The 25,291-nt window shown below is 35.1% G+C and overlaps 1 protein-coding gene across 5 annotated transcripts in view; it reads left to right on the top strand.

Annotated features, from left to right (window-relative positions):
- RICTOR (RPTOR independent companion of MTOR complex 2) overlaps nucleotides 1-23,902 on the top strand; it is a 129,512-nt gene extending 105,610 nt beyond the window's left edge. For 2 of the 5 annotated variants that reach the window (XM_059173838.1, XM_059173841.1), the window contains 10 exons: nucleotides 458-687; nucleotides 2,192-3,200; nucleotides 3,483-3,554; nucleotides 7,005-7,182; nucleotides 7,979-8,063; nucleotides 8,845-9,078; nucleotides 17,089-17,244; nucleotides 17,554-17,677; nucleotides 19,141-19,279; nucleotides 19,404-23,902. In XM_059173838.1, the coding sequence (XP_059029821.1) occupies nucleotides 458-687; nucleotides 2,192-3,200; nucleotides 3,483-3,554; nucleotides 7,005-7,182; nucleotides 7,979-8,063; nucleotides 8,845-9,078; nucleotides 17,089-17,244; nucleotides 17,554-17,677; nucleotides 19,141-19,279; nucleotides 19,404-19,478 (2,302 nt within the window). In that variant the 3' untranslated portion in view covers nucleotides 19,479-23,902. The remainder of the gene's footprint in view (nucleotides 1-457; nucleotides 688-2,191; nucleotides 3,201-3,482; nucleotides 3,555-7,004; nucleotides 7,183-7,978; nucleotides 8,064-8,844; nucleotides 9,079-17,088; nucleotides 17,245-17,553; nucleotides 17,678-19,140; nucleotides 19,280-19,403) is intronic. The other 3 variants (XM_059173840.1, XM_059173842.1, XM_059173839.1) reach the window with 3 other exon arrangements.
- Nucleotides 23,903-25,291: the final 1,389 nt, after the last annotated feature.

Genomic DNA, 25,291 nt, shown 5'->3' with positions numbered 1-25,291 from the left:
TAGAGTTTACTTTAAAAAAAAAAAAAGATTTTTAAATGCACTGTTTAACATCTTAAGGAGCTCCTTGTTTAATGTTACCATTGCATTTTTATCATTATAATTTTGAAGTTTAGTAAGTGGCAAACAGTGAAAGTATAGTGGATATGCAGTAGTCCAGTAGCCCTTATATTTCACATTTATCCCAGAAAAGTTTGTGTATGCCATTTTCCTCTAAGATTTCATTATGTCCTTTTAAATTACTTCTTTGTAATTACTGTGTATGTTAAGAAGGTGTTCATGTTACTTATGGCTTCTAAGTTACTCCTAACTCATTTTAATACATTTTTCTATAAGCTAAGTAATTTTTAATGACTTCAAAAAAAATTCAAATGTACATATAGCAAACTAATATTTTGGTTGCTTTAAGAAATCTCAGTTTGGAATTATAAACTGTCATTACTACATCTTTTACATATAGGACCTGTGTATATGTGCTTGGGCTCATAGCCAAAACCAAACAGGGCTGTGATATTTTGAAATGTCACAACTGGGATTCTGTAAGGCACAGTCGCAAACATCTGTGGCCAGTGGTTCCAGATGATGTAGAACAACTCTGTAATGAACTTTCATCTATCCCAAGCACCCTGAGTTTGAACTCCGAGTCAACCAGCTCTAGACATAATAGTGAAAGTGAATCTGCACCATCAAGTGAGTATTCTTGACAAGGTCATGTACAGTTAGCTGTAGTTAACATTTGTGTTTATAATATCACAATGTAAATGTATTTGTTACATTCCTAATGTACTTTTTTCTAAGATACTTTGGCAGTCATGGGGTCTTGGAAAATATGTTATCTTTTCACAACAGAGAGTGATAGCCAACAGACTACATTGTTCTCTCCTTGCTTTTCTAAATAGCCTTTGGAAAAGCTTACTGACAGAGTTAAAAAATAAGCCATGTGCCAAAAGAACCATTCCCATTTTTGCTTATCATAAAATCTAAAAAGTGAATGTTTATTTGCTTACCTTTTTCATTTACATAATTTTTTCACTCATTTTTCAGATAGAGATTGTTGAACCAGAATGTATTTGTTAAGATACTAAATTTACATATTCATTTTTGAGAGAAGAGCTAAATTTAAACTAAATATTGAAACTCTTAAAAGAGTATCAAAAAATCAACTAAATAAAAAAGTTTGTGGTTTTAAGCTTTGTGCTAAATATTGTTAGTTGTACAAAATTTAAGACATAGTTCTTTTTAAAAAGATAGTGCATCATTTTTCAAACTGTATTTCACCAGGCCTAAGATGCTGTGAATTATAAGATGCATCAGTATTTTATGAACCACTAAAAAAGAAGAAAAAAATACTGCCTATTAAACTAGGACATACCACTGATTATAAGATGCATTCTGATTTTAGAATTATCTGTGGAAAAATGTATCTTAGAATTGACAAAATCTGAAAATACAATATGCAAGTTTCTTTGGGATTTTATTTTGCTTTCTTTCAAAATAAATTTCAAGTAGTTTATAATTACTGAACAAAAAGTTAAAAATAAAAATAGGATAGGATATCATAGATGTCATTGGGCACCCAGATTGAGTCTTTTTCTTTTTTATTAGACACTGAATTTAGATGAGATCCTTAGTACCTAAAGCAAAATAAATAAGCCTAATTGATTTAAACATGAATTTAAAATGTTGTGACTTGGCTCATTATAAGTATATTTTAAGAAGAAGAATTCACTTCTTATAAGATTAATATCTCCCATCTATTATGATTTGAAAAATAAGCTAACAGGAATCTCTGCCAACTGAGTGAACATCCATGGTCAAATCTCCTTTTTCCTTTAATTTTATCCCGAATATTTGGAGGTTTTGGAAACTCTGTGCCATTAAAACAGCAAGCAAAAAACTACTTCATGTAAACTGTGCTGTAAGGGACCCTATAGTTTTTCTTGGGAAATAACAGAAGTTCCTCACAATAACATAATACCACATTTTTATTTAAGTTCAAACACTTGGTCTCAAGAAGTTCTTTTTTTTTTTTTTTTTTTTAACGTGGCTCCTCAGCAGTTTAACCCTTTATTTTTGAAAATTTTTTCCCCAGATGACTATTCGACAAAGAATTATTGAAATATGTCACAAATAGTTGCCATGATTTTGTTTTGTCATTTTTGATGTGCTTGTATTAACAGTCTTTTGATCATAGGTATGTTCATAATGGAGGATGACCGGTTTGGAAGCAGCTCTACCAGTACATTTTTTCTTGACATCAATGAAGATACAGAACCAGCATTTTATGATCGACCTGGACCTATAAAGGATAAAAATTCATTCCCTTTCTTTGCTTCTAGTAAACTTGTGAAGAATCGTATCTTAAACTCACTTACTTTGCCTAATAAAAAACATCGCAGTAGCAGTGATCCGAAAGGAGGGAAACTGTCATCTGAAAATAAGGCAAACAACAGGCGGATCAGAACGCTTACGGAGCCCAGTGTTGACTTTAATCATAGTGATGATTTCACACCCATATCCACAGTACAGAAAACATTACAATTAGAAACTTCATTTGTTGGGAATAAGCACATTGAAGACACTGGTAGTACTCCAAGTATTGGAGAGAATGACTTAAAATTCACCAAGAGTCTTGGTACAGAGAATCACAGAGAAAACACAAGCCGAGAGAGATTAGTTGTAGAAAGTTCAACAAGCTCACAAATGAAGATACGTAGCCAAAGTTTTAATACAGACACTACAACAAGTGGCATAAGTTCAATGAGTTCAAGTCCTTCACGAGAGACAGTAGGTGTTGATGCTACAACTGTGGACACAGACTGTGGAAGTATGAGTACTGTGGTAAGTACTAAAACCGTTAAGACAAGCCACTATTTGACGCCACAGTCTAACCATCTGTCTCTCTCCAAATCAAACTCAGTGTCCCTGGTGCCTCCAGGTTCTTCTCATACACTTCCTAGAAGAGCACAGTCCCTTAAAGCACCCTCAATTGCTACGATTAAAAGTCTAGCAGATTGTAACTTTAGTTACACGAGTTCTAGAGATGCCTTTGGCTACGCTACGCTGAAAAGATTACAGCAACAAAGAATGCATCCATCCTTATCTCATTCTGAAGCTTTGGCATCTCCAGCAAAAGACGTGCTATTTACTGATACCATCACCATGAAGGCCAACAGTTTTGAGTCCAGGTTAACACCAAGCAGGTGAGCAAATACACATTTAATGAACAATTATGGTTGCATTTTAACAGACTTAAATGGAAAGCATTAGTAGACAGGTTTTACATCTACATAAGCCTCAGAACTGACCAATTATAATTGCTTACTATGGTAGGCTATAAGCTCCTAGTTACCCGATATGATTTGAAATGGATTCTTGCAGCTGCGAGGGGGGAAAAGAAATTCTTTTAGGCCCTGAAAATAAACATACATGGTTTGCAAGGACACACAAGTCACAAGCTTTTTTTTATTTCTCGCTTCTGCAAGGATCGATTTTAAAAAGAAGCATGTCGGGGGAATCAGGAGCTTAAGACCTACAATAACAAACAACTTTTTCAGGTAGGTCAATTTAAGGCTCCAAAAGTTGACCTTTATTTTTACTATATTTTCTAACTACAAATTTTAGTAAAATTCTCAGTTTGTCTTAAGTAGCTGTGATTATATAGTAGGAACCTAACAAACATTACATGAATTACTTGGCCCTCAGAATTCAGCAGTAGCAGTTTGTCTATGCTCAAGAACTATTATTAGGGAATTTCTATGCCATGTCTAAAGACTGTGACCAAGTCGATCAAAATAAATAATTTGATTTTACCTTTAAAATATATGAAATGTAAAATTTGTTGCAAAGATTTCTATACCTATTTTTTTTTTAAAGATTTTATTTATTTATTTGACAGAGAGAGACATAGCGAGAGAGAGTGAACACAAGCAGAGAGGAGTGGGAGAGAGGGAGAAGCAGGCTTCCTGTTGAGCAGGGAGCCTGATGCAGGACTCTATCCCAGGACCCTGGCATCATGACCTGAGCCAAAGGCAGATGCTTAACAACTGAGCCGCCCAGGCACCCCTGTTTTGTTGGTTTTTTTGGGCCAAATACTTAAAAAAATTTACTTCATTTTTGGTTATTAATTCCCATTTATTTAAATGGATTAATATTTGTGAAATACCGAGAATAATGCTTGACACATATCATCATCATTGGCATTATGGGTAGTTATTTCTTTATGTAACCCATTTGGGTTTTATAGAACCAAATTCTTAATAATATTAATAGTAATAATAATATTAATAAAAATCTTAATATTTCAGTAATGCTAATGCACTTAGTAGAAGGGGTTCCTTTGTAGCAGATAATAAATTATACCCTGTTTGATAGAATTTTATAAATTATGCAATAATGTCTCATACAGAAACTTACCCATCTTTGACAGCCTCACCAATTCAGAACAAAGATAGGCAGATCTCTTAATAGCTCACTACTCTAAATCTATCAGTAAGGTTCATGAATTGTGTTCAGAAGAGGTACCTCCAACACATAGTCAAAGTTGATACTTATTCTAACAAGCTTGGATATCAGGTTTTTAGGCCTATAGGAGCAACAATTAGAAGCTTCTGATTGGTAGGAACACTATAACGGGAAAGGACAGCTGATAAAATTGGTAGCAAAGAAGGAAGCTTTTGTAGTACAACAAAAAATTTAAAAACTCAAAAGGTCACTGCACAGCCAGGGCCAGTAAGTAACCTAGCACAGCAAAATAAGCAGTAGAAGTAGTATTGTCATACAGCTCAGTAAAATAACCAAGGTGCTGTTAACTCTGAACCATTCAGTTAGGTTGATTATATCCTGTCAAAGCAGGCATTTCTGTTCAAATTGTTGAAGGCATAAAGAGAGATGCACTGTTCAAATATTCTGAAGAATAGACCAGAAAAGATAGCTACCCCCAGTCACTTATATCTTAACCAGTCTGGGTTCTTAGAATCTTATTTCCTGTATTCTCTGTTAGATCAGGAGAAAGTTATTTGGAAATTTTACTCCTGGATTAAAGACGAATGGATGTTTTTATTGGGAGGGGAAAAAAATAAAAACAAGAAAAAACAGGAGACAGGAACAGCTTGTACAGAGGCATGACGGCATAGCAGAACTTTATGTTTATCAAATCTTTCGTTTGTTTTTCAAATTGTATTTCGTACCTATTGTGTGTGTACCAGGTTCCACGGAGGAAAAAAGTCGTGTTGGCATTAGTGTTTCTGTTCCTACTTCTTACCTTTGGTTAGTTCAGAGAAAATGAAAGTGATGGAAGCTAACTACAAATTTACTTTAAGATAACAGTTTGGAATCTAGGCAAAGAAGGACTGTTGTTACTTGTTTTGTTTCCTTATAAAATTAAAAGGGTAAGCATGCAGATGCCTGTGGTATAATGGAGAGCCTGACACAGCAGTCTTAAAAATCATATCTCACTGAGCTATTTCCTTGGGACATGGTAGAACAAACACTGAAGTAGGAGTTCTTAATCCTAACTAATCCTGGCACTGAGTGAATGAACTTGAAACAACGTTTCATAAACTATGCCTTGATGTCTCATCTGCCTAGACTTCAACAGCTTTGCAACACTTCATCAGCCCAGAACAAAACTAGGCAGACCTCAGTTGCTCACTGTTATGAATCTGTGTGGGAAGGTTCATGAATTTTGAAATATCTAGACCTTAGTTGCCTTATCTAAGAGAATTTGGACTAGATCAGTGGTTTTAAGCTTTTCAAATACTGCATTTTAACTAGAGAATCTCTTTCTTCACAAAAGCAATTCTGTGAAAACCTGGTTTGCAGAATAGATTAAAACGGAGCTAGTTGGTTGAAGTAAGGATTGGGAGGGCAAGTAATCCAATAATTCCTCCTTTCACCTTCAGTACTCCTTTGAAGTAAGAGTTCTGTGAAGTAAGAGAGGTTTAACAATATAATTTTAAAACCACTGACCCATTTTATGAAATTTGTCAATTTCAGTTAGTGGTTTTTACTATGATAATTTTTTTTTTTTTTAAAGATTTTTTTTTTATTTGTCAGAGAGAGAAACACAAGCTGAGGGAGAAGCAGACTGCACTGAGCAAGGAGCTCTGTGTGGGACCCTGGGATCTGACCTGAACTAAAGGCAGACATTTAATTGACTGAGCCACCCAGGGATCCCCAGTATGATAATCTTAATAGTTACAATTTTAGAGGATTTCTTTTGTGTGCATTATTAAATAATTCCTTTTTAAATATCAGGCTACATTGTTACATTTTAAATGACTTGGGTTTCTCAATGCCAATGTACATTAACTGGAGCCGTGTGTAGTGCCTTGTGTATATGAAGCAAGTGCCTAATAAATATTTTAGCATGTATGTTGCATGAATAAGAAATCGGTATCTTATGGAAATAATCAGCATACCATATTTATTATGGAGTCACGAGCAAGGAGTGCATTGAGGAAGTATCGGTGCTTTAAATAAAAGTGCCTTGTAATATTTACAAATGATAACATAATTGCTGTTTTGTGTCTTTCTGCTGTGTTACATAAATCTTATTCCTATAGCCATTAAAGTAATTACCACACAAAGGATGATAATTGTTCTTATTTTTCATAAAAATAATGTTAAATGCCCTTGGTTGTATGATAGCAAATTTACTAGTTTGAAATGATTGTGAAGATAGTGTTTGGATCATACCTGTGACTTCTGGGGTCATTTTTTTTTTTTTTTTTAAATTCTAGATACTAAAAGTTATCTTAATTGCCCACCTTTTCACTTTAACCTAGGAGGCCATTGTAGTTGTTTTTCATAACAGTCCCATTACGAATGTAAAATATCATTTTATAACAGCTAAATGATTCCAAGTGTTTATATGCTCCTAATAAAAAAGGTACCACTGTTTAGTACTTGGCTAGCTAAAAAGTTACAAAAATTATAATTTCTCTTTATGATAAATACTACAAATCAAGAAACTAATGCAAATGGGTTTTTTTATGGTTTTATAGGTTCATGAAAGCTTTAAGTTATGCTTCATTAGATAAAGAAGATTTATTAAGTCCTATTAATCAAAATACCCTGCAGCGATCCTCCTCAGTGAGGTCCATGGTGTCCAGTGCAACATATGGTAGTTCCGATGACTATATTGGTCTTGCTCTTCCAGTAGACATCAATGATATATTCCAGGTATCATGAATTCTGTATTCTTATTATTTCATATTGTATAACTGCTTACTAGAAATTACAATTTAGGTGATTACTATTTGGGGAGAAGATAATTATTTTTAAGGCAGTTTTGCTTAAAAACATTTTGTGATGAAAATTATTTCACGTTTCTCAACTGTTCTGTGCTTTTTTGAGGTGTATACCATTTGGTGGTATACACCATTCCAAGTCCCCAGAACATTATACTTCCTTCTCTTCCCATAGTAAAACAGCATCTTGTTTGATTTCTTTACCAGTATATTCTCTATAGGAGTTTAGTGAATTCTTACTTTGCTTTTTAATCACATTTGATTTATCCTTGTGTTTCTGTCTTTTTTTGTTTTTTGACATTGAACACAAAGTTGTGTAAGTTCGAGGTATACAGTATATTCCTTGTTTTTTGTTTTTTTGTTTTTTAATCCATGAACCTGTTTATCCTACATAGGACAGCCACATGTGTGCAGTAATACAAAGTTGTCCTAATCCCACGAGATACTCACAAATACCTATATGATACAACACTAAAGAATCCACATTTGTTCAGGAGTCTAAAGACATTTTAGATAAATTCTAAAAGCAATTATTTTAATATTTATTTAAATTACTAAAAGTAGATGAAAACTTTAAGGATTATTTGTTATTTTATCAAGTTTTGGTAATTTAACCTCCTTTAGTGAACTTTTTAAGTTCATGTGCTGTAGTAATTGTATTTAAATTGCATTTTGTTTAATTTTGCTAATTTCATAAAGTGAACTTCTTCATAATTGATGTGTTTTAGGTAAAGGATATTCCCTATTTCCAGACAAAAAACATACCTCCACACGATGATCGAGGTGCCAGAGTGTTTGCTCATGAGGCAGGAGGTAATGCATGGTTTTTGTTTTCATAAGACTCTTCTTTGTATTAAAAAGAAAATTCTTTTTAAAACAAAGTTGATGAAAAAGAAAATTTTTTCAGTAGGATGACATTAAAAATTCAGATATACTTACTTTTGGGTCAACTTAAAAATTATGCCAAAATAATTTTTTGAGTCAATTTAAAACTAAACCACAGTATATTTTTGTGAGGGACTGTAACTGTTCTACCCAGCCTCTCAAGAAGACAAAAACTAGATCATTTGATTCTATTTTTAAAAACGAATGCATGAAAAATTTGTGATTCTGATTCTCAAAGGTGTTTGGGGGAAAGGAGAGAGAGAAAAATGTACTTAAATATTACTTGATTCTCTTTATAATGAACAATAAGATTATAATGAATATATGCATGTTAGCCATAGGTTTAAAGCTTCATAATCTTGTTTTTTTTTTTAGTACCTCTTTAGACTCAGAATTATTACATTTCTTTATAGAGTTACTGAGAATAATTGAAATTATGTCTTAATTGTATGATTTTAGTTTTCCATTTTCATTTAAAATTTTATATTAAAGTAATATAAGCTTATCTGCTAACTTTATTTTCCTAATTTTAAGCAAATCACTCTTTTTTTCTCCCCAGTTAAAGTTAAGATTTTGAGTCATAAAAAGAGTTCTGGTTTTCTTTGCTTATATTCCTTCTTTAAAAATTCATGTAGTTCGAGACATCTTGAAAAGAGGTGTCATTGATACTATCTTTATCAGATTTTGTTTCATATTTACTTATGCACAGGTCTTCCATCTGGAACTGGAGGTCTTGTAAAAAACTCTTTTCACTTGCTACGACAGCAGATGAGTCTTACGGAAATAATGAATTCAATCCATTCAGATGCTTCTCTGTTTTTAGAAAGTACAGAAGACACTGGATTACAGGAGCATACAGATGATAACTGCCTTTATTGCGTCTGTATCGAAATTCTGGGTTTTCAGCCCAGTAATCAACTAAGTGCAATATGCAGTCATTCAGGTAAGTGATTATGTCCTTCTCTACCTAATTTGAATGTGCTCCAGTCACAAGCCATGTCCCACTTCTGTTGACCATCCCTCTTAATTCAGTTCTTACTACTTCAGCCTTAGTTCAGTCACTCAGCATTTCCCTATTAGAAGATTGGAGGTTAGTGTTTTGTCTCCAGTTTTGGCCCCTTCCAATTCATCTTTCATAGTCTTCCCTGGGATTAGTCTGTTGACAGTTCTTTACTGGCTATTCATGCCCACCACACAAGATCACACAAGATTCTTTGTGTGATATATTGTCTTTTTTTTCCCCATTGGACTATTATTAACATAAAATGTTACATTAGTTTCAGATGTACAGTATGATGATTCAGCAATTCTGTTTTTCTTCTCTTTAAATTATTTTTAATTCCAGCATAATTAACTTACAGTGTTATATTTGTTTCAGGTATACAGTATAGTGAGTCATTAATTCTGTATATCATCAAGATAAATGTGTTCTTGATCCTCTTTATCTCTTTCACCCATGGCCCTACCCACCTCTCTTCTGGCAGTCACCATTTTGTTTGCTGTGTTCTAGAGTCTCTTTTATTTGTGTTTCTTTGTTTGCTTGTTTTATTAAATTCTACATATGAGTGAAATCATAGGGTATTTGTCTTTTCTGATGACTTCAGTTAACACTATTCTCTCTAGGTCCATCCATCCGGTGCTGTTGCAAATGGCAAAATACCATTCTTTTTTATAGCCAAGTAATACTCTATTGCATTTCTATACCACATCTTTAGCCAGTCACTATGAAAACTCACTTGGGTATTCCGTATCTTGGCCTTTGTAAATAATGCTGCAGTAAACATAGGAATGTATGTTAGTGTTTTTGTTTTCTTTGAGTAAATTCCCAGTATAACTGGATCATGTGGTATTTCCATTTTTAATCTTTTTTTCAGGAATTTCCATACTGTTTTCTACAGTGGCTGTAAAGGGCATTCTCATCAGCAGCGCATGAGGGTTCCTTTTTCTCCACATCCTCACCTGCAGTTGTTGTTTTTTTGTGTTTTGATTTTAGCCATTCTAAGAGATGTGAAATGGTATCTCGTTGTAGTTTTGATTTGCATTTCCCTGATGATGAATGATGTTGAGCATCTTTTCATGTGTCTGCTGGCCATCTGTATGCCTTCTTTGTAAAAATGTACAGGTCCTCTGCTCATTTTTAATTGGATTATTTGTTTTTTTGGTTTTGAGTTATATAAGTTCTTTATATAGTTTGGATTTTAAGCCATTATTGCATATGTCACTTACAGATGTCTTCTCCCATTCAGTAGGTTAACTTACTCTTTTGTTGATGGTTTTCTTTGCTTAAAAATAAAAGTCTTTTTATTTTAGTGTAGTCCCAGTAATTTTTAAATTTTTGTTTCCCTTTTGTTTCCCTTGCCTTAGGAGGCGTATCTGGAGAAATGTTCCCATAGCTAATGTCAAAGAAATTAGTACCTGTTATTTTCTCTTAAGGGTTCTGTGGTTTCAGGTCTTACCTTGGGTCTTCAATCCATTTTGAATTTACTTTTATGTATGGTGTGAAAGTGGAATGAAAGTGGTCCAGTTTCATTCTTTTGCATGTAGCTGTCCAGTATTTCCAGCACCATCTGTTAATAAAATTATCTTCCCCCCTTGTACAATCTGGCCCCCTTGTATAATTTGTCTTAGGCTCATTGACCAAGTAAGTGTGGGTTTATTTCAGGCCTCTCTCTGCTCTGTACCAGTGATCTGTGAGTCTATTTTTGTGCCAGTACCATACTGTTTTGATTATTTCAGCTTTGTATTATATCTTGAAATTTATAAGATTACTTGGCTATTTGAGGTATTTCACCATTCCATATAAATTTTAGTATTAGTCTCGTTCTGTGAAAAATACTGTTGCTGTTTTGATAGGATTGCATTAAATCTGAAGGTTGTTTTGGGTAGTATGGTTGTGCTATCAGTAGTGGTTCTTCTAATCCATGAACATAGATTATCTCTCCTTTTGTTTGTGTCATCTTCAGTTTCTTTCATCAGTGTTTTGAAGTTTTCAGAATATAGGTCTTTTCCTCGGTTAATTTTTTTCTCCAGATATTTTCTTATTTTTGGTACAATCGTAAATGGAATTGTTTTCTTAATTTCTCTTTCTGCTACCTCATTAGTAGTGTATAGGAATGCAACAGATTTCTTTGTATTTCATAATTCCAGGCATGAAAAATGTGTTTCCCTGCTATTCCCTCTTCCCCTGCCCCCCATACAGAAACTAACATACAGTCCCTTTGACTGGTCCACCTCATCCTGGATGTCAGTATTTTACACGTGAAGCTGTCCTTCACTCTCTAAGTCAGATGTTCACATTCTTTCGTCTTTACTCTCATTGTCCTTTGTACATGGATCTCTTATAATCAATATTGGTCATTATTATTTTCCCCCTTCCACTCATTAAGTTCTTTCAGTGTATGGACTGTCAAGTCTTTTCATTTTTATATTTCTAATACCTACCTACATACCACTTTGTAGTAGACAGTATGTTTTTGGTGAGAGCAGATCCAGATTGAGCTATCTTATAGGTACAACAAATGCCATATGCAGATCTTCCCCAACTCATGATGGAGTTACATCCCGATAAACCCATCCTAAGTTGAAAAAAATCATAAGTCAAATGCATTTAAAAGTCAGGAAACAACAGATGTTGGTGAGGGTGCAAAGAAAGGGGAACCCTCCTACACTGTTGGTGGGAATGCAAGCTGGTGCAGCCACTCTGGAAAACAGCATGGAGGTTCCTCAAAAAGCTCAAAATAGAGCTACCTTATGACCCAGCAGTCGCACTACTGGGTATTTACCCTAAAGATAAAATGATCTGAAGGGGCATGTACACCCAAATGTTTATAACAGCAGCGTCTGCAATAGCCAAACTATGGAAGGAGCCTAGACGTCCATCAACAGATGAATGGATTAAGAAGATGTGGTGTATATATATACAATGGAATACGATGCAGCCATCAAGAAATGAAATCTTGCCATTTGCAATGACGTGGATGGAACTGGAGGGTATTATGCTGAGCGAAATAAGTCAATCAGAGAAAGACAGTTATGATCTCTCTGATATGAGGAATTTGAGAGGCAGGGCAAGGAATTTGGGAGGTAGGGAAGGAAAAAACTGAGAAAAGATGGGATTAGGAGGGAGACAAACCGTAAGAGACTCAATCTCACAAACAGGGTTGCTAGGGGGTAGGAGGGTAGGGAGAGAGTGGTTGGGTTATGGACATTAGGGAGGGTATGTGCTGTGAAATGTGTAAGCCTGATGATTTACAGACCTGTACCCCTGACAAATAATACATCATATGTTAATAAAAATAATTTAAAAATGCATTTAATATACCTAAGCTACCAAGCATTATAGGTTAGTCTATCTTAACCTGCTCAGAACATTTTCATTAGCCTATAGGTGGGCAAAATCATCAACACAAAGTTTATTTTATAAAGTGTTGGCTCTCTCATGTAATTGATTAAATACTGTACTGAAGTGATAAACAGAATAGGTGTTTGGGAACAGAATGGTTGTAGTGTATTGACTGTTTACCCTCATGATCGTATGGCTGATTGGGAACTGTGGCTCACTGTCACTGTCCAGTGTCACAAGAGAGGATCGTACCACACATCACTATCCAGGAAAATTTCCAAATTTCAAAATTTGAAGCAATAGAGTTTCTACTGAACGTGTATCATTTTTGCGCCATTGTAAAGTCCAACCATCATAAGTTGGGCAACATGTATATTAGCAACTTCCAACTAATAGGTGTTTGTATATGTGTTTAAAGTGTTTCCATGGGTACCTTTTCTTGGTGAGTATCACTTAGCCATGCTCAGAAAAACCTAGTGATATCAAAGTTCTCTGAGTCACTCTTCTAAAATTTTCCTTGGTGTTCTGATTAAGAGCTTTCCAACTGATGGGTTATATAGCATGCTGATGCACCACAGACAGGATATGGGTGTGCTGAAATCATTAATTCCCTCCATGTTTCCATGCCTCTGGGGCCTGGGTTTGGACAGACCCTTGGACTAGGCATTTTACACTGTGAACAGCCCTGTCCAGGGCTCCGAAATGTAATTATTGTCATTTCCTGTGAGTGAGAAGTTTGGGCAGTATTGTTCTGATGTATTGCACACTGTAAAAAATAATGTGTTTTAAGTCATTCTGACTCCCATCATTTATGATGTTTTTAGTTTATGCTTCATTAGTATACTTATTCATCAGCTACTTAGGAAGTACTCACTATGGACTTGACTTTACTGTTTTCTACTTATTTTATCAAATAAGAAATAGGGAAACCACCTTTCATGTACCTGGTCACAAGATAGCTAATTCTGTTGTAATCCATTTGTGACCTATTGTGGGGAGAGTGATCAGGCAGAGCATCATGAGGTTTGGGACTTGCGAAAGACGTGCTGCAGACGGAAAGGCGCTCACCTTGGAAGCCATAAGAGCCTCTCAGCTGGTTGGCCAGTGATAAGATGTGTTAGAGTAAGAAGCAGTAGGGGAAGAATAGCTCTGAATTGGGAAATGATTACAGTTTACTACTGATATCCATCTTAGAAGTGTGAAGGGAGGAAGGCCAAATGGTTAAAAAGTTGCCAAACCTTCATTCATTCATGCCCTCAACATAATATTTATTATGCTACTGCCATGGGTCAGGCATTAAACTAGATGCCAGGAAAAATTTGTGAGAGGGAAAAATAAAAAACAAAACACATAAACACTGTTCTTGCACTCTTTGAGCTTTCAGTGGGGAAAGAAATGGGTGAATGGATTGATCACTTGATCAGTCGAGTATGTGAATATATGTGAATCAAATATGTGCATATAGTACTGCATTTGTAACAAGTGCCGTCAAGAATAGGTACATGGTATCAGCAAGGGAATATAACCAAGTAGGCAGGTCAAAAAAGAGATTTCTGAAGAAGTTACTATTGAGCTATGATGTAAAGAATGAGTAGAAGCTAAAAAAGGTAAAGATGGAATATAGAAAATTTAAAGACAGAGTGAACAGCCTAAGCAATCGTTTTCTCTCATGAGAGCATGCATGGAGAGTAGTAGGGACCAAAAAGACATCTGTGTGAGTAAAACCTAGACAGAGGGAAGGAGGTATATGATCAGCCTGGAGAGATGGGCAGAGAGCAGGTCCTGCAGAACTCTTGGTACCTCAAGTATGGTCAGCATACTAGCAGCATCAGCATCACCTGAGAGCTTGTCAGAAATGCAGAATCTCAAACTCCACGCTATGCGCAGAATTAGAATCTGCACTTCCATGAGACTCCCAGGTTGTTCACATGCATAATAAAGTTTGAGAAGCATTTCTGTAGGCCATATCGAGGATTTTGTTTATCAGGAAGAAGACTTCCATATTGTCCATGGCAGATGACTAAAAAATAATCCCTGTGCTATTTAATGATCATTTTAAAGGAACATCTAGACTTGAACATAAGACATTTCTTTGTCTAAAACTTCTAGTCTGGTGGTAATGGTTCAGAAATTTAAAGCTCAGAGGAAAGGCTGTTGGAATAAGATATCTGGTAACACTGTGTTCTGCTTCTGCCACCTTCATAGATTTTTATGTATTGTATGGTTCTAGTGTGCCTAGAGGAATGTTTTTTTTTGTTTGTTCGTTTTTGTTTTTGTTTTTGTTTTTTGTTTTTCTTAATGAGAATGCTTGACATGTTCAGAGATAGGACCTGATTCTGACGGGTTAGAAATGCTAGGAGTCATGGTAGGTTAAAAGTGAGGCTGAAATAGTTTATAACTTTCCAGAAACATGTTGACTGAATGAATGACCTTTCTTACTGTTCCTTGTGCTGAAATACTTTGACATCATAGTCCCTGGGTAGCATATCTACTGATTCTAAAATATATTCATCTCTTATCTGGTTATTCAGCACTACTGTTTTTTATTTTTTTTAATATTATTATTTTTTTAAAGATTTTATTTATTTATTTGACAGAGATCACCCAAGTAGGCAGAGAGGCAGGCAGAGAGAGAGAAGAGGAAGCAGGCTCCCTGCTGAGTAGAGAGGCCGATATGGGGCTTGATCCCAGGACCCTGGGATCATGACCCAAGCCGAAGGCAGAGGCTTTAACCCACTGAGCTACCCAGGCGCTCCCATTACTGTTTTGTTTTTTTTTTTTCAAAGATTTTATTTATTTATTTGACAGAGAGAAATCACAAGTAGTTGGAGAGGCAGGCAGAGAGAGAGAGAGGGAAGCAGGCTCCCAACTGAGCAGAGAGCCCGATGCGGGACTCGATCCCAGGACCCTGAGATCATGACCTGAGCCGAAGGCAGCGGCCTAACCCACTGAGCCACCCAGGCGCCCCCCCATTACTGTTTTTTAAATACATCTTCAGTTCTCAGATTTTTGGCCTAAGTTTTATTTTTTAAATCAATGAGTGATTAAATAGCATGTGTTACTTTTAAGTGCCTGAAAGGCACATGATTTCCGTAATAAGCAAAATTTTAAAACTATGCTAAATTTATAGATCATCTATTCCAAGGAACCAAAGCATTTTCTACTTACTATTTTATAAATTATCATCATAGGAAGTGTTTAGAGGTGTGGTGAAAGGGTCATATCTCTTCAAAGGAAAACAACATTGGGAGAGATTGACATCGGTTTGGTTTCTTGGGTTTTAAAAATAGAGCTTTTTTTATTCTCTACTGTGACAACATGCTATAGTAGAAAGAGTACTGAACCATCTGTCAAAAGCTCTTACCTTCTGGCTGAGTTGTATCTCCTCTCTCTGAATCTTTCTTCTTTCGTGAGATAAAAACTTCAATTAATTTCCAGTATTTCTTATAGTACCAAGGTTGTATGACTATAGGTTGCCCAGTGTTACTCTCTATAAGAATAGCCAAAGACTTCCTGATGGTGTCCATTTGCTCTAATCATTGTAAGTGCTCAGGAGAATTTTAAATCAAAAAAGTTAATGTCAGTTTAACAATACTGAGATATTTGGTTGACTTCAAAATCCCATCTAGGAGTACCTTAGCAATGCATGGGTAGTGTAGTAAATTTAATTCTAAGGAATGAACTGATAAGCTCAGGGAAGTGTAATTCTTATATTGGTAATTATTAAATGGGGAGAAAAGTCACAGAATAAGAAATATAGCATAATCCCACTTACACACCCAAAGAACCAGAAAAACAAAGTTAAAGTAGCAAAAGATCTTAAAAGATACAAATGTTGGGGGTGCCTGGGTGGCTCATTGGTTAAATGTCTACCTTCAGCTCAGTTCATGATTTCAGAGTCCTGGGATCAAGCCCTACATCGGGCTCTCTGCTCATCAGGGAGTCAGCCTTTCCCTCTTTCTCTCCTTCTGTGTCCTCTCTGTCTCAAGTAAATAAATAAAACCTTAAAAAATACACACACATGCACATATGTGTGTGTGTGTCAAACTTTGAACTGTATTTCCCCTTGGAGAGGTATTTATTGTGTGGGTGGGAATATGGGATGGGGTAGATAAGATATATTTCTTTTTTTTTTTTTTTTAAGATTTTATTTATTCATTTGACAGAGATCACAAGTAGGCAGAGGGGCAGGCAGAGAGAGAGAGAGGGAAGCAGGCTCCCTGCTGAGCAGAGAGCCCCATGCGGGACTCGATCCCAAACCCTGAGATCATGACCTGAGCCGAAGGCAGCGGCTTACCCCTCTGAGCCACCCAGGCGCTCGATAAGATATATTTCTGTTTTATTCTATGTACATCTTTTATTTGAATTCTTTAATCATATATTCATATATTTTGTAATTTAGGAAAATAAAATTCGTGTATAAATGTCTCTAGAATTCAACAAATTTCACTATCTGAGCAGTACAAATTTACTTTGGAAGATCATCATGGAAAATAATTATTGAAACCTGGAAAGAAATCATAAGAAACCATCTCCTCTGTGGTATATAATGAAGCATAGGAATTAAACCATTATGATACCTTAATAGAAATAACTGATTTTTTTCTTCAGACCTTCAAGACATTCCATATTCTGACTGGTGTGAGCAGACGATCCATAATCCCTTAGAAGTGGTTCCTTCTAAGTTTTCGGGGATTTCTGGATGCAGTGATGGAGTGTCTCAAGAAGGCTCAGCCAGCAGCACCAAAAGCACAGAACTGCTGCTAGGTTGGTTTGCAGATTTACATCCAAGCATTGTTAATAAAACCATACTTAGTTTTGTTGTTGTTGATAAGTATTAGAAATTATCTCAAAACTACAAGTCAGTTTTATTCAGGTGTACTTAGCCAACTGTTAGAGCTACTCTTGGGTATCCTTTTAGCCTTCCTCTTCCATTAGAATTTTGATCCCAAAATGATTGACAGATTAGGTGCAATTTATCTCAGTTTGAGATCTTTAGGTAAGATTTAAAGAATCTCACAAGTTGCAATCATTTTCTATTATGATAAAGATAGAATATTTTCATCTTTTTTTTAGGTGTTAAAACAATTCCAGATGATACACCAATGTGCCGTATACTCCTTCGCAAAGAAGTCTTGAGATTAGTCATTAATTTGAGTAGTTCAGTATCAACTAAATGTCATGAAACTGGCCTTTTAACGTAAGTAAACTATAAACATGGCTATTCTTTGTTCTGCTTTTTAGGGTGAAAAAGATCCTTGAAATACTTCAAAAGTTAGACTAATTAGCTTACATCAGTAGTTCTGCATGGTATATCTGTGTGAGGCTAGATTTTCTTCACATACTTCAACCAAAATAACGTATGGTCAAAGATTGAACACAGAAATAAGTATGTGAATCCAGCTATCTTCCATTAAGCTGGACTTTAAAGAGATCTGAAAAAATGTAAAATACCACTCCTCTCACATTTTTGGTTTTAAAAAAATTATTTTTCATTAAAATGTAAATATTTATGGAGTACCTGGGTGGCTCAGTCAGGCATCCGACTCTTCATTTTGGCTCAGGTCATGATCTCAGATCGAACCCCATTTTGGGCTCTACCCTCAGGGCAGTCTGCTTGGGATCCACCTTCTTCTTGTCCGCCAGGCCCCCACCGCCTGCAACCCAAACACCCCCACCCTTGCTTGCTCACTCTCTCAAAAAAAAAAAAACGAAAAAACAAACCAAACAAACAAACAAAAATATATATATACACACACATTTATGTTAACACGTAATAGGTTTGTTTTTCAAATGAATTAAAACATATTTTGAAGTTTTCTCAATTTTAATTTCTAGTATGGTAATTAGCAATGGCCAAGGCCCACAGAAAACAAGCTTTTGGGGGGGTCTTCTTTAATTTTTAAGAAAGTATGCGAATCCTGAGAGTGAACAGTTTGAGAAAGGCGGCCTACACAAAAATAAGTGATATTTTCTTGGTTTAATTTTATCCCTAATTTTCCTCTTTTCTTGTAATAAAAGTTGCAAGATTTTAATTTTTTCTCCCCTAAATCATAGCAACACAATAAAGGAAAATTCAGATTGAACTATGACCATCATTGATCTATGCTATTAAAAGTAGTGCAGTCCCCCAAAGAAATGCAGCTCAGAGTCTCCTGTGGATCTTTTAAAAGAACTGTAACTCAGATGCTAGGGTCCCCCTGCAGACCTCCTGGCCAGATGCTCCAACAATAGTGGGTCCTTAGCCTGTGTGTTACCCCAGTGCCACCCTACCCCCGCTTCTGCGATGCTATCTTAGCTAAAAGCCAGTGTTGGAAGGTAGAAAGATACAAAGAGCCCAGTCAAGGATATTTTAAACTTAATTTTGAAAATAGTTTAGTCATCTTAGGCTGATAAATAAGTTTTGCCATTTCTCATGCTAGTGAAAAAGAATATTTCTGACTCTCTTAATCATCTTAAGAAATAACCCCAAACTTAAAATATCTCCTTAAAGTTTGAGGTAGAAATATTTAATATTTTATATTCTTATGCCATCATTCCAAATATACCATCTGATCAATGTCTGGAGGAAAAAAATATTTAAAAAGTGGTATTTTGGAAGGAAAAATAGTAAGTCATTATTAATAGTTTTTAATCACACCATCATCTTTTCTTTGGTTTTAGAATTAAAGAGAAGTATCCTCAAACATTTGATGACATCTGCCTTTACTCTGAGGTTTCCCATTTGCTCTCACACTGCACATTTAGACTTCCATGTCGGAGGTTCATACAAGAATTATTTCAAGATGTACAGTTTTTACAAGTAAGTAAGATTTGTATTTCTGAAATTTAACTTTCAAGAATAATTCTGTGTTTGGGGTTAAGAGAGAGATTCCATCTGTCAATAACACTAGAAGGTCATTCACAGTTCACCACTTCTTTCCTAGATGCATGAAGAAGCAGAGGCTGTGCTGGCAACACCACCAAAGCAACCTATAGTTGATACATCTGCTGAATCCTGACCTCATGGTTATGATGTATATAGATGAATGCTATATATATTCATATTTGTGGATTTCCTAAAAGCCTCAGAAAATGCTGGCTGACTGGGCAGCAAAGACAGGAGTATCTTCTGTTCCAGCCATTACTGGTACACGCACAGTTGGAACCGCAGACTTCCCTAACCAAAACAACTTCCTCTTTTCCCTGTTGAACCCTCTGGGGGTTCATTGCTCAATTACCACAGTTTTACGAGTTTTAGTTTCCATAATATGCAAGAGCCAAGCACTGAATACCTACATAGGTGTTTTCTATTTTTTCATTTTAAGAGCATAATAACAGTGGAACAATAATAGGATATCCAGAAGCACCCTTCACACAGTTATTTCTGAATTCTTTTTTTAGGATAAATATAAAGATGCCTTGTTTGTTAACTAACTCCTGGAAACCAGGAATCAGTGTCTCTGAGGCTACACCCTGTCCCACGGTGGGGTGTGCTGTAACTGCTGGTATTAGAGGGGGAACTTCGGCCCTTCCACATTTTTCTTAATATTTGTAACACTACTTCAGAGGTTTGTAACCTCAAAGCAAAAGAAGAGCCTCAACAACCCAGGACTTGTAAGTTATTTTTATGTTACTAGACTTGCAAACAGTTTTGTTTTCTGTCTCTTCAGTTTTGTGGCAGTGTGTTAGTATAGGTTATTTGAACCAATTAAGGTTTTTCACTACAGTTCTTGATTCAAATCAGAATGTCATTTTATAATTCAAAGTATTTCCCAGTTGTAAACGCACATGTTTTCAGTGGACTCCTCCTTTCATCAACTTCCCATGTCACCATTTGAGACAGGAACTTGAACAAGTGCTATTAATTGAGACCTAAAACAAAAGAAAGCAGTAACACTTTGGATCCCTTGACAGAGAAGTTTGCCTTCGGTTTACACATTCCATGGGAAAAGAAGAGCCATATTTCCTTTTTAAAAAATCATAAATGCAACTTGAATTATGATTAAAAATTGTAGTGAAAAGCCTTAAGTACCAAATTTTAAAGCAGCAGTAATTTAATTATTTTCTATCAGTGTTCTTGTTTTGCACAAACTGAATGCAGTGATAGGTGAGTTTATCAGTACAGTCATTGCCTTTATCATATTTGTGAAGTTATTAAGTTGATGAGGGCAAGGTTTTGTTTATTTGTGTGTTTAATTTGTATATGTTTAAAGATATTTGGAAATCTTTACAGGAATTAAACATATATGCAAATTTGTATATAAAAATAGCATGGCCATCACCAGTAGAATGCTTGTAAATGAAAGGATTATCTTTTTTGAGGTCTATATATAAATAGAAAAAAATCCAGCTGGACTGATTAGGAACCTTTTTTTAATTCATTTGTTTATACCATTTTTACAGTTAACACATCAGCTTTGACACAGTCCTAGTACTTTGAGTAATATTTTCCCATAGTACAGATCCTTTTTATAACAGGCTTGTTCTTTGAGATCTCTGTAAAGAACCCTGTGAACTAGAAAACGTAACTCACAGAGATAGTTTTTTTTGGTTTTTGTTGTTGTTGTTGTTGTTGTTTTTGTTTTGGTTTTGGTTTTGTTTCTTTTTAATTTACTGGCACTGAAAGTTCCAACTGGGATGAAACATTTCATCTCACTTCGTAACACCTCTTCGACTGCACTTCAGTGAATTGTTCTTACATGCACTGTGTAGCAACTTACATTTATAACAAAGCAGATAAGGGCTGTAAGCTGCTGCTTATGTTAAAAAGTGGTTCTTCAGATTTTCTCTCATAAAATCCAAGTGAAAATAAAATATTTTTTTTAACTTTAATTTATCACTGAACCCAAGTGTTTATTTAAATGTTAACAGTACTATTAAGAACGTTGCCTGTCACCTTGGTCTTTGGTCTTGGATGACTAAAATGCCTTCCAGAGAACCAAATGTCAGAGTTACTAGACCAAATAGTGGTTAAAAACTCCAAAGGAGGTAATTTAGTAATCTTATTCATAATGGGGTTGACATATTTTAGACATTCATTTTAAACACTACCTCAGTTAATATAGAATATAAAATCTGTGGTTTAATCCCTCAAAAGTTAACAGTAATTCTTTGTCACACACACACACACGCACGCACGCACACAACTGTCCCCATCCTGGACCCCACTTCACTCATCCATCTTGAAATGAAGTCTCTGTTACTATTAGCCTGAACAGTTTGACTATTACCTTGAAAGACATGTATGTATACATTATAATAATTGTCTGTAGCACTTAGTTTGGAGAGACAAGAGTTTTGTGGTTATCAGTAATCTAAGAAAAAATGTCTGTACTTAAATGCATAGTGCTATTTGGTTTATCCATATTTCACTGACAGGTCTAATACGTTTTCAAGTACTCATCTGTATAAAGGTAGACTTTTATGATGAAAAATGCTCACATGCAGTGCCAAGTGATTAACTTAGTGTTTAAAAATATTAAATTATAGCAGAAAAGATTAGGAATGGTGTCAGTGGTAATAGAAATAATTGAAAAAATCATCTATAAATAATAGATACTACCAGACTATAAAATACCAAAATAATGTCAATACTGTAGTTTTTCAAGATTTTAGAATTAATCTTAGTCCTATAAATTTGTACTGTTGGTAATTATTGAACAATTTGGAGGAATTTGGGCAGTTGTGCTGGTTGTAAACTGTGAATATCTAATTGTAAAGTGAACTGTCATTTCTAATTGAAATTTTTTTTCAAGAACAGATTTCAGCTTCACATACTAAGTAAATACTGATAAATAATAAGGAAATTAGAAATTAGTATTAATAATTAAATATGGTCTAAAATTTCTTATACTTTTATTTCCTATTTATGCCTAGGTAGATTTGAAGGGGTAAGTCTCCCTAATAAAAATTTTTCTAATAAAGATTAGTAGCATAAGTACATTCTGTAAGACAGCGACATTAAAAGAGGCTCTTTGGAGGGATATACATTCTTATACTAGTTATTCTAACATCATGTGTACAAGGTCTTTTGAAATGGTAGCTTTTTTAGCTCTTTTATCCAGAGCTTGAGATAATTAAAGTTGAGTTTTTCAGGGCATATTAAAGTGTTCAACAGTGAGGTTTCAATGCTTATTTAGATTTGTCTACTGCTCTTTATAAATTTTTTTTTCATTCCATTCAGAGGATGCCTTTTATCCCCACATTAAAGCACAGATCATTGAGCAATAAAAACTAATCAAATTGTCATCCAAATTATAACTGTAGTTGTTTTTGCATGGTAAGAGTGAGGTGCTAATTTTGTGTGAGATTAGCTTTGTAAAACTACCTTGGGAAAAAGTCCTTTGGAGTTAAGGTTTTCCCCCTTTTGTTTTATGCTTCCAGTGTTGTCTAAAATTCACAGTCCATTAAACTTGGGAAAAAAGAAAAGGTAGAATTAACAGAGTTTTATGAGAAGAACTGATGAAATAAAAGAACATTTCAGGTTTTCCAAAATGTAAGTTGGGAAAGGTCTCCCTTGGCTCCCCATTCAGGAAATCCATTATCACAAGCTTAATTTCAAGAGTATCACTACAGTGAGAGTATCATTATAACAGTGTCCTAGTGAAATGGATAGCAGTGCTTATCAGACAATATTGAAATCTGTGAGAATCTTTCTAGGAACATTCTTTTTTTACTTTAAGTTCCAGGTTCCCAAAGTATTTCTCATTCATAGTAGGTTTTTATGACTCATGCAGGATGTGGCTCCCCCCTCCCCCCGCACTGGAGTATTTTTATAATGTAGGTGGATAGCTATGCCACAGCATGCAATAATTGCACATCTTGTTTTTCTTTACAAAATATTTAATTTGAAAAATATAATTTATGCCAAAAACTATACCTTGTAATTTTGCCACTAAATAGGTTGATTTAGCACAAAATACAAAGTCTTGGGGCAGAGCGGGGGAGAGATGAAAATTTTTCTTAGATAATAGTTGAAAAATGCTCCTTTACTGGCCTGACAGAAACCCTGAAGCTGCATTGTAAAACAAATGGTGTAAATTAGTTTTGAAAAGTGGTAAGGGATTGTGAAAAAAATCTCAGACTTACTGCTCCCTAGCCACATGATATCCTTTTTTTATTTAGTAATAAGCTGCTACATATTTGGAGGTTCTGGTGTTTGTAGGTCACTGAACAGACATTGAAATCTGATTTATATTGTATAACTGTAACATAGAAGAAAAAGTATTTATATATTTTCCGTAAGAATATTTCATTGAGTTCTGTATAATTTAAAGAAGGTTTGTCCCCAAATGGTTTTGCTCACCTTGATTTTTTTTGTGTGTGTGGTTTTCTTGTTTTTGTATAATGTGTACAGTTTATGTCAAGGGCATTAAAAGCCTCCTGAAGCATAGTCTTATCAAAGGGATACATTGTTAATAAAATGTACTTAAAATTCTTAAAACTTGTGTTCTGTTTGAAGTTTTAAACAATCACTGTTGATTTAATTATGTACCATAGAGGCTGACACATGTGACTCCCAGTAAAAATGATTTTTAGGTCCACAGATAAGAGTCTAGTTCAGTAATACATTAGTGGCTCATCCAGATGTTTTGAGAGATCTACACTTAAACATTCTTCATAATCTAATCAAACAAATAACTTTACAGGTTTTATTTTTAACTTGAAATCATTATGGAGTGTTTGAAAAAATGGATCTATCTTTAGCCAGAATAGTTCTGAATTTTTTGAGGAAATAATATACAATAAAGACGATGAGTATGATGGTGACGTTTCTGTGGAAGGTACTTGATTTCTCAGGCAGAAACTGTCTTGATCAGATGGGCTATCAGTACAGCCACCTAGTGGCAAAAGAGAATACCACGAGGGAAATTACCAAGGCTGGAAAATAAAATTCAGTGTCAAAGCCAGGTCAAAGCTAGTTTACAGTTGTCTAAATGTGGTAAAATATATATCTCACTTTCAGAAATAGATTTGTTTGGATAGATTGGTCTTTAGGCACATTTCTGTATATCATTTTCCCATCACCTTCTGTGTATGTTTGTTGGTCAACAAAAACAGAGTTGGCCCCAAAATAAACTAAAAGCAGACTTAATAATCATTAGACAGCTGATCTTTGGAAAATGTGGACCTAAACTTCAGAAAGTTTGTTTCATTTGAAAAAACCCGATTCTCTGGTACATAAAAGTTCTCAAAAATAAAGTATCGTCTTAGTCCATTCAGGCTGCTATAACACCACCACAGCCTGGGTAGTTTACAAACAACAGAAATCTGTTTCTGCCATTCTGGAGGCTGGAAGTCTGAGGCCAGAGGGCTAGCACAGTTGAGTGAGGGACCTCTTCCAGAGTGCTTGTTGTGTCCCTACATGACAGAAGGAATAGGAGCCTTGCAGGGTATCCCAAGAGCATTAATCCCAAGTACATGAGGGCTCCCTCCAGCCCTGTGACCTAATTACCTTCCAAAGGCCCCATCTCCTAATACCCGTCATTTTGGGGGGCTAGGATTTCATCATACATTGAGGGGGACCGTCATTGAGATCATAACAAGTACTTTTGTGTTGATTTCAAAAAAAGCAAAATACACTAAAACTTTGGTCTCTTTAATGCTTATCCTAGAGGATAAAGTCAACTGCATTTCCTTGGTACTTTAAATTGAATATATTTAGTTACTGTGTTGTAAATCTTTTAACTACTAATTCAGAAGGGTTTTTCTCCTGTTGTGTCTCTTCAGGGGTTTCTAAAGTTCTACTTAATGGGAAATGTTAAATACGTTTTGTAGATTCTTTGATATGAAAGCCAGTTTTCTTTTGACAGAGCTCTTAGAAGAAATACTA

The sequence above is a fragment of the Mustela lutreola genome, chromosome 5, assembly GCF_030435805.1.
Source record: "Mustela lutreola isolate mMusLut2 chromosome 5, mMusLut2.pri, whole genome shotgun sequence".
Taxonomy (NCBI): Eukaryota; Metazoa; Chordata; class Mammalia; order Carnivora; family Mustelidae; genus Mustela; species Mustela lutreola.
Note: the sequence above shows the minus strand (reverse complement) of the source record. Positions and strands in the feature narration are given on the sequence as shown.